This window comes from Lineus longissimus, chromosome 3 (assembly GCF_910592395.1).
Source record: "Lineus longissimus chromosome 3, tnLinLong1.2, whole genome shotgun sequence".
NCBI lineage: Eukaryota > Metazoa > Nemertea > Pilidiophora > Heteronemertea > Lineidae > Lineus > Lineus longissimus.
Window position 1 is genome coordinate 4955449 of NC_088310.1, and position 12533 is coordinate 4967981.

The window sequence follows — 12533 nt, forward strand, 5'->3', positions numbered from 1 at the left end:
TGCTATTACGAATATAGTCGTGGGTCTAAAACGATTATAGTCGTGGGTTGATTCGTTTATGTCGTGGTATAATTCAGATTTAATGGTCACCATAATTCATGAAATGCGGGGTTCTGATTGGCTGTCTACTATTATGAATATAGTCGTGGTATAAATCTGATTTATCCCGACCCTTAATTCAGATATTTGTCCACTCCCGCCAGCCATACTCGAGCAGTCAAGTTAATACCTATCTTTTTAAAACAACAATTATACGAAACAATAATGCTGATAGATTTACTGGAATGATTTAGAATAAAGTACATATGCATTATCATCGACTGTTGCTGTGGCTTCTCCGATAGTAATATCCGATGCGATACATGTGTTGTTGGACGTGGAGTAGGATGCAGACATACATTTGGTATCTTGGTTGCAAATGTCAAGGCAGTGTAGTTCAGTCGGTGTATACAAATGTTTCAAGTAGTTACCTTCCGGCAAATTCTTTCCCGTATGAACACCAAAATTTGTGTCTGAAACTAATATGACATTAGAAACACTGTTAGAACCTCGACGAGAGAAGGAATATAAGAACCGCAGAACACGTATGAAGGTGAATTCCACGGAAGGTCTCATCAACCTTTCTCACGTTAATTCCATTTTGACTCCAATTAAATTTTGGTCAGTTTTTTAACAAACATCATTTCCTGACGATATGATTTATAGAAATGGTTAACTGAATCCCAAAACAATACTACTACCTCGCTGTTCAATCAAAACTGCCTGCCGAAGGAAAGAGCTCCCTCCCTCCCCCGCACCCCCAAATAGTGTAATGAATGGGTGTGGAACCTAGTTGGCTCCATAATTAGCATATATTTTGCCTGAACCCCCTGCTTACCATGAATTATCCTGTTCTCGAAGACTTGCACTTCGCAAAGTGATAAAACTTCCATTGGGGATGTGATTTGAACTGCTACGTAGCGCCCTCTAACCGGGCCATCACAGTCTTTATCCAGCGAAGCTCCAACGATTCCTGGATGGTGGTAACACAACTTCTTGCTGGGAGATGATAGGCCGCTAGGGGGCGCAATTTCCATCAGGTACACATTTAAATCATGCAGTCTTTCACCTGTATATGATTTAAAGGAGTATAAAGATATTAACTCTACCCTCTTAACCCTTGTTTTATTTGGTGCCGAATAAACTTTCTAAACTCTTTGGTACTCCCAAATTTTGTTTTTATTCCTGACTACAGGCTTTTTTGCGAAAACTTCTTGGCCAATTTCGTCAAAGTTTGTTTTTTCTTGAATCAACTTTTGGGACCCAGGAGCTGGCTTTTACATAATAATTGGTTTTGATATGTGTTCGTGTACACTAACGTACATGTAGTATATTGATTTTTTTGACATTTTCCGCTCTCTACTGCTTATTTCTCGACAAATTTGGATGAAAACCTCAGGTCATTTTTTTTCGTGTGTACCGAGTTTCATTGAAATATATCCATAAGAAAAAATCGGCCCCTGTCTGATCGCCAAAAATCGTCAAAGGGCTCCAATGTAGAATTTTTCTTAAAATTGATTAGCAAATCTTTAACCAACAGTACATGTGTTGGGTCAAAAAAGTAGATTTAAGAAAAACTTTGAAGAAATCGGTCCAGTAATGAATCACAATCATGACAACTGACGCGGTATGGATGAGTTCGGCAAAGATGAAATCATTAGATCATACTGGTTAGATATTTCTGTGCAACTCTGTGGAAATTAAACTACGTAGAGATGAGGTTTGATTGCTTATCAGCCAGACAGCGTTGCTTTCGTCCAATCAGAATATAGAAAGCTGTGTAGCCTTGGGTTCTGGTGTAGCCTGCGGGTAATCACTCTCCATTGACCGCGCGTTAAAAGGACGCCGTTAGTTAAAAATTATACTGCAGGGCTGGAGAGTCAAGACGTTCCCGAGAAATGTCGAGTGATGACTAGTCCAGGTAACCTCAACCATATCCGCCGCGCAGCGGAGGGTCAGAGGAAGCCTCGTTGATTTACCCGAGGCGAGCCAAACATTTTCAGTGCATACAGTGGAAGCACTGTCATACCGAGCGCTCTGGTATTGCAGATTATTCACTTGGATCGAGGTTACCCATTCTACAGAAACGTGACCGGTCGCCGGAAGCTTACGCCTCCAAATCGAGTCCACGACGAGTGAATTGCCGTTAAGTACCAGTCTCTGTTATGAGTGAATGGAGGAGACTGGTGAAAGAGTCAAATCTATGAAAGGACATTATGAACGGGGAGGACCGTATTGGTCTCGTACTTACTGCAGCAATCACCACGGTTCACCAAGTGCACTCTCTGAACAAGATAGGTGGCGCCAAGATCAACTGACCACCATGGGTCTCTTTGGCGTCCGGTGTGTGTACAGAAACCACGGTGGTAATTCGAGTTGCTGTTGCCATCAACGGCTCTAGAGGCAGATCCTCCAGTGCTCTGTCTCGCAGGTTTTCCCAGAGCCATGTTTTGTGTTTCTGGAAAGTGCAGAAAAAAACACTTATGACCCGAAAAGAAACAATGGGTATATACACAACGTAGTCTACTATCATCTTGTCAAATCTCCAACGAAAACTTTGAGCAACGAAGTTGACGTGGAAACGTACTGTGCTGCCAGGTACATGTAGTTGGTAAAACCTGGACGCAGATTTTGGGCGGTGGACGCTGAGTTTTGTATCATTGTATTGCACTGCCTGGATCCCATGAACCTCGCCTCCAGTCCAAGATTAATAGCCGATTTGATTTGGTATTCTAAAATACCTGGATTTAGAACGAACCGCACTTTACAGCCTGAGTGTAAATACACTAAGCGCAAACGAAGACTTGTTTTGTAATAAAATAACCTGAACTTTTGTTATCGCCTACACTCACCGAATCTGAGAAGTGAATAATTGAGCATTGTAAACGATTGAGAATGATTGTATTACCTACATTATGGGTTGCTATCATTTTGGGTCACCCTGAAGAAGAAAGATTCCACTACAGCGCTTAACAGTCGTGGTTTGCTGCTTTTACTGGCTTTGTGGTCAATTACTATTGCCAATTAACCAATAACTTTACGCCGACATTAATCCAACGCCCGTGAAAGCCGTTTCCCGCTTTCGCTGCAAAAGTGCAAATCACGCCGAAAATACATACCCAAATGTCCATGTTTAATTCCAAACATCACCAACAGACAAATGGCTATACGACGATGATACTTCATTGCGCTCAATCAACTGTTTCGTTTTTAAAGCAACGGTTTTGCAGCAAATGTTATCCAAGTGGACTGGCCTCATAAAAAATGTCCTGAACGACCATCAGACGTATTTGGTATGCACTTGTATGTCTATTCACTAATAGGTGTGTAAGGCGAACGTATCCACTGCACAGAGCAGTAGTCATTCAACATACGCACATAATGTATAGCCTTCGGACAAAAAACCGCTCGATTCTGTATTCTCTCATTTCTTCTTGAAATCACGTTATCATCCTTTCTATGGGTTTTACGTATCCGTACCGAAATGATATGAAAGACAGAGTTTCTTTTAAAGGTTTACACACGAATTGAATGACTTGACTAATATCAAATAATGAAGCATGTCGTTGCTTTCTGTATAGACATGACCACCAAGCAATCAATTTTTGTCCAATCAAAAATTCATTATCACATTCCCATGAAAAAAAGATCTGGGCATGTGCAGAATTACATATGCATGAACTAGCGTGGAAAGGTACGTAGTCTTGACAGAGATACCGTACAGTTTAGTATGTCATACGATGTTCGAGTTTAGCTGTCAACCTTGATGTTCAGGCTATCTATTTGTTGATATGTAGCCATTGGCACTGAGCTGTCGAATTTATTCCTGTTATAATCTAGCAAACAAATTATATCTCGTGTCCAAAACTGAAAAGTTACACTTTTTGACTTGTCATATCTAAATTTCTTCGCGTGTTTTACTTAATACAAAAGAGTAAGTTAAAACATACATGCTCCATTGTTTCGTACACGCAGTGCGATTGGAGAGGACAGCGATGCCATCTGATAATGATATCGAGAAGCGTAACGCATCGCAACTGCTTCATTCAGTACGTAAAAATACTGGGGTTTGCTCTACAAAAGTATGATATTAACCAAGTGTGCCAATGATCAAGAACAACTACGAGTCACATATACATATTTGAAAGCCGTGTACCCAGTGGTGTGTATATGAAAATAGAAAGAACTGCAAAAGTGCTCAATAAATTTTTCAAGAACGCCCTGGCCGGATCCGAAAATCCATCATATTACAGTTAAATCTAGCTACATTACATAACTTCTTTTACGACGCACTTCCTCGGATGTGATATCCCCTAGTCTCGCCGTTGCTATAATCAATTCTAACCGACATCGTAGCAACGGATCCTGACTGCCTACGCGCGCGCATGGTGGTTGGGTATAAAAGAAGACCCCGAGTTTAGATGTCACATTGCCGACTGGTTCCACGCGGATAACAACACTTGTCTGATATTTGTCAAGAGAAAGAAAGAAAGGTAAGACCACTAATTTCTCTGAACATTCTTTCAATCCAATGAAGTCTTTATTTCAAAACTTTATATATTTGTCCTCTCCTTTTCTGCATTTTGCTCTCATGACCTTTTAATTGCAAAGTTGTGGCGTTCAAATGTGACGGCAACTTTTTAAATGAGGTTGCCAGGTCAAAAAGCCTGATCAGATTTATTCTAATTTTCGTATCCGCGTGAACACGTGCAATCTTAAGATACTTGTACGATTCTTAGTTTAGATCTTAACTTAGAATCACACTATAATTTTGTAACATGCATGTTGATGAAACTGAAAAAAAGTTTTAAACACTCTCATAAGAATGGTATCGGCATTTCCGACCTACCACGAGGGTTGTTATTCATGTACCACTTGATGTCGTTTTGATGTCGTAATTCACCGCAAAGTTTTAAGCAAATCCATAACACGTTTATGCAGCGCGATGTGATTATTTGGTGATAAATCAACTTGCAGTTCAAATATATCCCAATGTGAGAAGCTATTTCTTCACTGTATTGTTCTAGCAATATTTCATTGGGCCTTGAATAAAGTCATACAATCACTCAATTGAACATCCGTACAAAAGTATTAATAGCTAGCTATTCATGATCAGAGCTGATCATTTCAAAACATTATGCATGTGTATCAAAAGCAAGTACTGTGAATAGGAATTCTATATATTCGCGATTTTTTTCTTCTTGCTGACGGCAAATACATTTAATTTTGCATCAATCAATCTATTTCCTTAGGAATGCTCGTGATAAGAGTAGTATAATACCGCGGTCATTTCAAGATTGACTTTTTCAATTTCCTTTCGCGCGTTTTACCGTTCTATTTGCCAACATTAAGTCTATGTTTTGTTACACATTCAGACAATATGATTTCCGCGACAAGCATTTTCGATTAGTCTTTTTATGAATTTGTTTGATTTCATATCGATCGGTTTGCCAGTTTGTTGCAAATTTAATCCTGAAAGTTATACTTCGTAACCACAATTCTATTCTACCACCATTTAAAAAGTCTGCAACTAACTCTGAAGTCACTGTAAATTTTGAATCATCTAGCAATATCTCAATTGGTCTTAAAGAAAGTCCCCTTTAAAGGCGTGGTTCGTTCGTGTTGACATGTGCCACCAGTTGCAACAGAAATAGCCATGACTATTTTGCAGTAACGAGCCACCGTGTAAACTTCTAAAGAGCTCTCTGATACTCATTGCAGGAAAGTTGATAAATTAACCGAAATCATTATCAACGTGTCAATATTGGGCTAATTAGCTATATTCATCCTCATCAAATTGACATCGGCGACCTCAACCATTCTTTGTCTGTCGTGTTTCTACCGCATATCTTCCTTGTCAGTCCTTCATTTGTCGGTCGTTCAATATCAACACGTTGCATGTGTTAATTAGCGGAATTTGCAGCACTTATATCGATATAATGCGAATACTGCGGTGGTCATTATCACTTTCGGACTATTACACCATCACCTACCTGTAAATTTTCTCTAATCGAGATAAGAAAGTTCGAGTGAGTCCGTCGTCCACCCAGTAGGCCTTGGATATCAACACAACAAATATACCGACGTCATCTGCCAATGATGATTTTCGTGACATCACGGCTAATTTCCACATTTATTGAATATCATTCATCCTTAATAAATAGAAGTCGGTCACAAATTACCCATCCCGTGAGCTTTTAACGGTGGTTTAAAAAAATGCAATTGGATTCGTGCAGCATTTTATCCTCAACAACAAGGAATACTTCTTGGTAAAAACAAATCCGTTGGGAAAACTTCCTTTATATATAAGTGTCTTCCGCTCTGTACAATCATGTCATTGTGCATCGTTGAACTACTCATATTATAACGCCTCTGATGGATTTTCAGTCGCAAGTTCTGGCAATAAGACAACGTTTTACTTGACATAATTATGAAGTTGTCATAAAATTTCTGCAGATCTTATTTCAGTACGTCCATTACCACTATCGCCTGATAATAATCTCACCTGATAATGGTCTGTCAAGGATAGACTATGATTGTTTCTGACACATATACTAGCATCTTGAATCTATTTCTCATTATCTCTGCATTACTGCGAAATGAAAAATCATGCGGATAGCCCAACTGTGCCATCATAGCAATCTGACGCAATAATGAAAAATTAGTAAATCATTCGTGATTCGGAATTAGTTAAATTGGGTATATGTATAATAAAAGAAGATCTGTGAAAGAACGTGTTGGGGAGTGTGCATGGGCACTTAAGTGGATATTTGTGAGCCACCTTAACGGCATGTCTGATATAGCAAACAGGCCGGGAGTCCAACCTTGAATTTTAGTATGGCATCTTGTTTCTCGTCATCAGTCAGGCAAGGATCGTCGATGGACCGGCGATCGTAGGCCATTATAAAAATATTATAAACATTATAAAAATATCAATACATGTACCTCTATTCTACCAATTTTGCGCGGATTACATGTAATTAATAGAGCATATGGGGAATTTTTAGACACGGTACGGAGTGACCAGGGAGTTAACCGCGAATCAAGCTGTGATGGATACGAAATGACGCAGGGCCAATGTATCTGGTATTTGGGCGAAAAACTAAGAAATATCTAGATTAACCCTTTAAGGGTATTTACCTGGTCGACTTTTGTCAAGCGACCGCTGTCGATTAACAGTTTCGGGAGTTATGACTGACGTCAACAATCGCTGCTACTACGGACTTTGAGTCTCGGCAAGTCGGTGCTGCTATACGCCCAACAAGCAGCAGCGGTGATCTCCCTTTTTTAGGTTGCATCCAATCCAGTATGCACCACGTTAAAGCTAGTGACCATCTCTTTGACTTATTCTTTGGTATTGGCTACCACTTGCATTCAATTAGAAATAAATAAGTTGACTAATGCTGGCGCAAAGCTCCGAATTATGTAATAGCATACATTTCCTTTAAACATGAAGTGAAGTTGGTTGCATTAAGACAGGGATAATATAGAAGTGGAAAGATGGAAGTTTTGGTAAATAGTTTACACTAGTCTTGAGATTTTCTCGTAGAACCAACCTCCAATGTCCTCGGGGCATCTGTCATACTTGTTAGTAAATGGGTTTTATACGTGCCAAACGTTTCCTTTTGTTAATCATCGTCAAGTAACTACACGTTTAAGGGTTTAGAGGTCCATTGCGTTAGCTATGATACCACAGAAAATGTTCCGTTAATTGGTTGATTAATGTTGATCTATTTCGTACGTGTATGTATTTGCATTAGGATCAGGTCCCAATCTATCAACAGTGTGCAGATGATGTTTGGTAGTGATGTATTCTATTTGGTAAGAGTTGGGCCGTTATGATAGCAATACTTAAGTTACAGTTGTGACTTTGTTTTATCTCCAGATCAATTCCAAATTTGCTGCTCTCGAATTTAAGTCGATCTATCAAGTTTCTCTGCATACTCAATCAATCTAAGTCAACTTTAGAACTCGAAACACCACACTCGCGAGTGTATTTACATTAAAATCAATCACCATATCAGTAGTTTTCAGATGCAGTCCATACTTTGTTTCTTCTATTATACATCATATGTATATTAATAATGCGTACTTTTACTTAAGCTAAGCGTACTCGACATATCAGTATCAGTATCAGCGATGTTCCTAAGAATGATACTCTCACATGAACTGAGCGTCTTGCGCGATATTACTATATTTTAGAATAAGCAGACTTAATGTGTTCATGTCAATCCTCCATTCTGGTAAGTAGGATGTTTCTTATTTTTCATTTCTTGTGAGAATGTCCTCCTTTCCAAGGACTTATAGGCATCCGATGTTAAATAAACTGGGCGTCAATAAAAGATGATAATTCTTTTTTTCTCAAAAAATCTCGATTTGACCATAATGTATAATTCATATCGTCTCACAAGCGTTAATCCTGCTGATGCCACAATCTGGCCCGCTTATTGTGAAAGGTTTATTAATATGAAGTCTTCTAGGTACTAAGTCAATCAACGAAGATGCCTGTGACATGTGACATATGAACTGTGACAAATTACAACGTGAATTCTATATAAACCCGATCTTTGGCCGTCTTACTTACATAGGATTCACGGCACGGTTTACGGGTCATTTTTTCACGAGCATGTTCGAACTACGGAAAATTATTTCTCTTGTATTACCGATTATATTTTGACAATATATAACTGGGGCCATTTTGGGTTAATGAAACGTGCACCTGTAAAGGACTTTCTAATGCCACGATTAAAGGGAAGCACCTCCGTGACTAGTAGTTCAATAAATATGACTACAAACAGCAGTAACTAACTAATTAGAATTGCCAGGAATTGAGAAACTCCATTGAAAAATGCCATCCTTGTTTTTCTTTAAGGAATATCGCTGAGAAATAAACCACTTTAATAAGATCACCGAAAACGGAAATCAGACATCGGAAAAGACGATGAAAAACCGGTATTGATGAAGATGAACGACGTGCCATCGTGATGATGCGTTTCCGTAAAATGTCACTTTCTGTTTGGTCCATTATCTAAACAATCCACAAAAGACTGCGTAGATAACGGGGTCGATTTAATCCGAGTATGCGTGGCTTTACCAAGGATGTTGTAAACTTTGAAGAATAAAATACAATCCGTTGATAATCCATTATACTTTGTTTGGAAGAGTACAAGTTTTCTATCGTATTTCGCAGGAGTTGAGATCAAATATGCGGTGAAGTTGCGGGCCGTGACTAGTTTTCTGTTATTCTGAACTCCCGCGTTTCAGCAGAAAGCAGCCAAAAGCCTATTAATACAACTGTCATATTGTTTGATACGAAAGCTGATAGTGCATGAAGTTAAAGAGTATATAGTGAATCTAAGTATTTGATACATGATTCATTGTGCCTTGTAAATCTTCATGGAAGCTGTTTACAATTAATATGAATATGCTTCTTTGAACTCGGAAAGTGACATTTTCATAAACGCATCAATCTTCGTCATTTCTGTACGTGTAGTAATCTGTTCAGTGATTGAATCAAGCTGAGCTAATTGAGATATTATTAAGGGCATTTTAATATCTCACCTAACTTTAGTCAACAATGTAAATATTACACATTTGAATTCCTAATGCATCATTTATCAATATATCATGTCTGTCATTTGTTTAGCCTTGACTATACAACATAGGTGCTGGTACCTAATTTGCAGTTTTGAATCAAATATTTCTGTTTTCTATACCAGTTATCGTACAGAGTCAATACATGCGATGGTAGTGTTGACTAAAACACATTCTCTCTGATTATTAAAGACACAAGGTCACGTCAATTGATGGGTCAGCTTAAATGTCATAATATTTTGAGTTTGTCACGCCAGCACTGATCTTTGATAAGCTCTACAAAAGACTTTTAACGTTCACTTAAAGATGAAATAAAATGTTTTCAATTCAGAAAGTGAACGACGAACATTTTCTCTTTTTGGCTTATAACTCAAAACTATCGTTTTGTCTCATACGCATAAAAATATTTGTCATCAGCCTTGGAATTCAAATCTACGTCGTAGGCGAATACAAGTTCTGTTGTTATTTGTGCACTAAAAGTGGAAGCATGTGTCTGTTAATGGAAAACGTATCAAAGATTAGTGCAAGCGCGACAATAATAATTACTCCAACAGCTGTTACTAAAAGAACAGAATCACAATACAAGATATTTCCCATCAGTATTCTGAACTTGCTGTCCTTATGACAACCCTGTCATGAAGCCCACAATTCTTTAATCAAAGTTTCTTATGCGATGCTGGCTTAAACTTTGTCAATTGAAAGAACGAAATTCACAATGACTGCCAAAAGCCTCTATTAACCTTTTTGAATACTTAAGCCGTCATTACAAATATCAACACAGTGAGAAGCCAAATGAGTTGCTAGTTTTTACTTGTCATCTTCAATGCAATGTCTTCTGAAACTAATAAGCTGCACGAACCTAATCAAGAAATCACTACCAGAATGGGTGACAAATTATTTTCGGTTGAATAAAGTTTAAGTTTAGAGATGATGTGAAATACGTCGATTCGTGGAGAAATGAGAATAACACATTTTTCCGTTTCAAAGAGTGGCGTGTGTGTTGAATAACTTTCATTATACCCTCGATTCAATAGCAGCGTGCATTAAATTTTTAATTGATTTCATGTTCCTTGCTCTTTACTTTGTTGACAATTTTTTAAAAATGAATGAATTTTTCGTGGCGAAAGTAACGATTACGGACTATAAGCCTGGTGTCAAGCTTCACCTCCGCTCAGTGAAATGATATACCCCTTAACCAGGTTAACACCAGGTTATATCCTGGCGTGGGTGGGCCTGCTTGTTCAAACGAGCCAATCACTAACGTACGTCTATCGTTAACTGAACACTAAACATGCTAAACCAGATGAACACCAAGTTAGTGAGAAATTAACGGACCCCGCATAGTGTCATCGCAACCAAATCATATATTGGTGACCAGTAAAGTACAGAACCCTAAAGAGCAGGGCGACACGATTGGAAATTAAGTTTGTTTGGAGTGACTAGTTTAAAGAAACCTAATGAATATTGGTTCGACGAAACGCCGGTAACGTTGCTCTCCCGCTTGTGCGTCTGGTAAAGAAAACAGTATCAATATCAATTTCGTGATATCGAAACAATTTCTTGAAACTGAAAGTTTCTTTTCAATTGCGTACAAACAAGAATCTAGCAACAAATAAGATGTTATTTAAAAAACGATTATGTTCGCTGTGATCTTTGAGTTAGGTTCATTATCATTTGGTGATGAACCCAAAACCTACCAAAGGTACTCGAGTTCATTCATATACCGCTGACCGCTAATCCTGTCTTACAGGAGGGCTCCTCAAAGCAAGATTCCCAATACCGGCCTTTAATGTAAATTTAACCTGTATCGAGTAATTTGATATCAAACTATGAGCAACCAACCTCTTGTATAGGAAGATCATCGCACGGGAAGATTTGATTACGGCTGGCTATAACTGAATGAAAGCGCTTTGATCATTTTATCATGCAACTGAAGAGCAGGCCTGGATCATATGTCCGCGTATCGGTAGGGTCGGAGAAGGGATGCCCTTCGTGTCAACCACATTCCATTAAGCCGTCTGAAACTTGAATTCGTTATTCTTTGCCATGCGGCCCGGGTCATCTGTCCCTTGGGGAAAGGAGGACTGATTTATGTATAGGGGGTGCATAGTTGTGTTGCATAAGAAAACTGAACGTTTTTTTAAAAGCCAAAAAGCCGGTATTTTTGACGCAGATGATCAGCGACCATTTGCAGAGAAGATGGCTTTTATAGCGCGACACCATCTTGTATCGTTGGTGTTCCTGGGGTGTTCTGTCCTACGCTCATTACCTTGTAGCCCGGGATTGTTAATTGAGACAATATTATCCTATAAAGTTGACGCCAATGCTCCAAATTCAATATCATTTTACCAGCTTCAACCTGAAATAAATCCTTGTGGAATTTATCAACCGTGCGACTATTGGTTACGCAGACAGAAGAAAAACCCATGATGGCGTGGAACTTCAGAATAAAAACATTTCACCCGGAAATACTCCCCCTTAGAGTCAATTCTACCCATGGTATTAATCTGTCATGCGTGAGGTCATATTCCTCAAAGCGCCATAATTCTACACTTTTTTTACTCATATTGTCTTTAAAGGCAAATTATTAATGTGTTTTGTTGCGTTGATGCATGAAGTTGGCTCCGGGTTTACGAGAGGTTATGAAAGAAGTTGGTGTTACCACGAAACCAAATATCGTCATACCGCATTTTCATATTTGAACTCGTTCTAATGTCATTGGAAGAGGATATCATTCTCCCGGGAAAGACGCTGTGGATTTTTCTCATACTCAACCAGAGGCTAACCGACGCTTCTTGTTGTCGTGGTATCATGATGTTGACCGTAATGACCGGCACATCAGTATGAGTACGTCGATCAGCGTACCAAATATATATTCAGAAATTCTACGAACTGTTCTC

The 12533-nt window shown here is 38.8% G+C and overlaps 1 protein-coding gene and 1 long non-coding RNA gene across 2 annotated transcripts in view; one reads left to right on the top strand and one right to left on the bottom strand.

The window, feature by feature from the left end:
- Positions 1 to 78: 78 nt before the first annotated feature.
- LOC135485479 (fucolectin-like) lies at positions 79 to 6136 on the bottom strand. Its single transcript, XM_064767552.1, has 4 exons — positions 6033 to 6136; positions 2291 to 2497; positions 878 to 1108; positions 79 to 518 (listed from the first exon to the last, which is right to left on the bottom strand). The coding sequence occupies exons 2-4, from the start codon at positions 2484 to 2486 to the stop codon at positions 277 to 279; spliced, it is 669 nt and encodes a 222-aa protein (XP_064623622.1). The 5' UTR covers positions 2487 to 2497; positions 6033 to 6136; the 3' UTR covers positions 79 to 276.
- The window catches only part of LOC135485480 (uncharacterized), a 35398-nt gene continuing 27287 nt past the window's right edge, over positions 4423 to 12533 (top strand). Inside the window, exon 1 of the long non-coding RNA XR_010446575.1 lies at positions 4423 to 4532. This is a non-coding gene — a long non-coding RNA (uncharacterized LOC135485480). The remainder of the gene's footprint in view (positions 4533 to 12533) is intronic.

What these genes read in the sequence shown, in the direction of transcription:
- LOC135485479 (XM_064767552.1), bottom strand. Translation starts at nt 2,486, where the DNA reads ATGGCTCTGGGAAAACCTGCGAGACAGAGCACTGGAGGATCTGCCTCT. An exon ending in GAACCGTGGTGATTGCTGCA is followed by an intron (nt 1,109 to 2,290) that starts GTAAGTACGAGA and finishes AATCATATACAG; the next exon opens with GTGAAAGACTGCATGATTTA. An exon ending in CGAGAACAGGATAATTCATG is followed by an intron (nt 519 to 877) that starts GTAAGCAGGGGG and finishes ATGTCATATTAG; the next exon opens with TTTCAGACACAAATTTTGGT.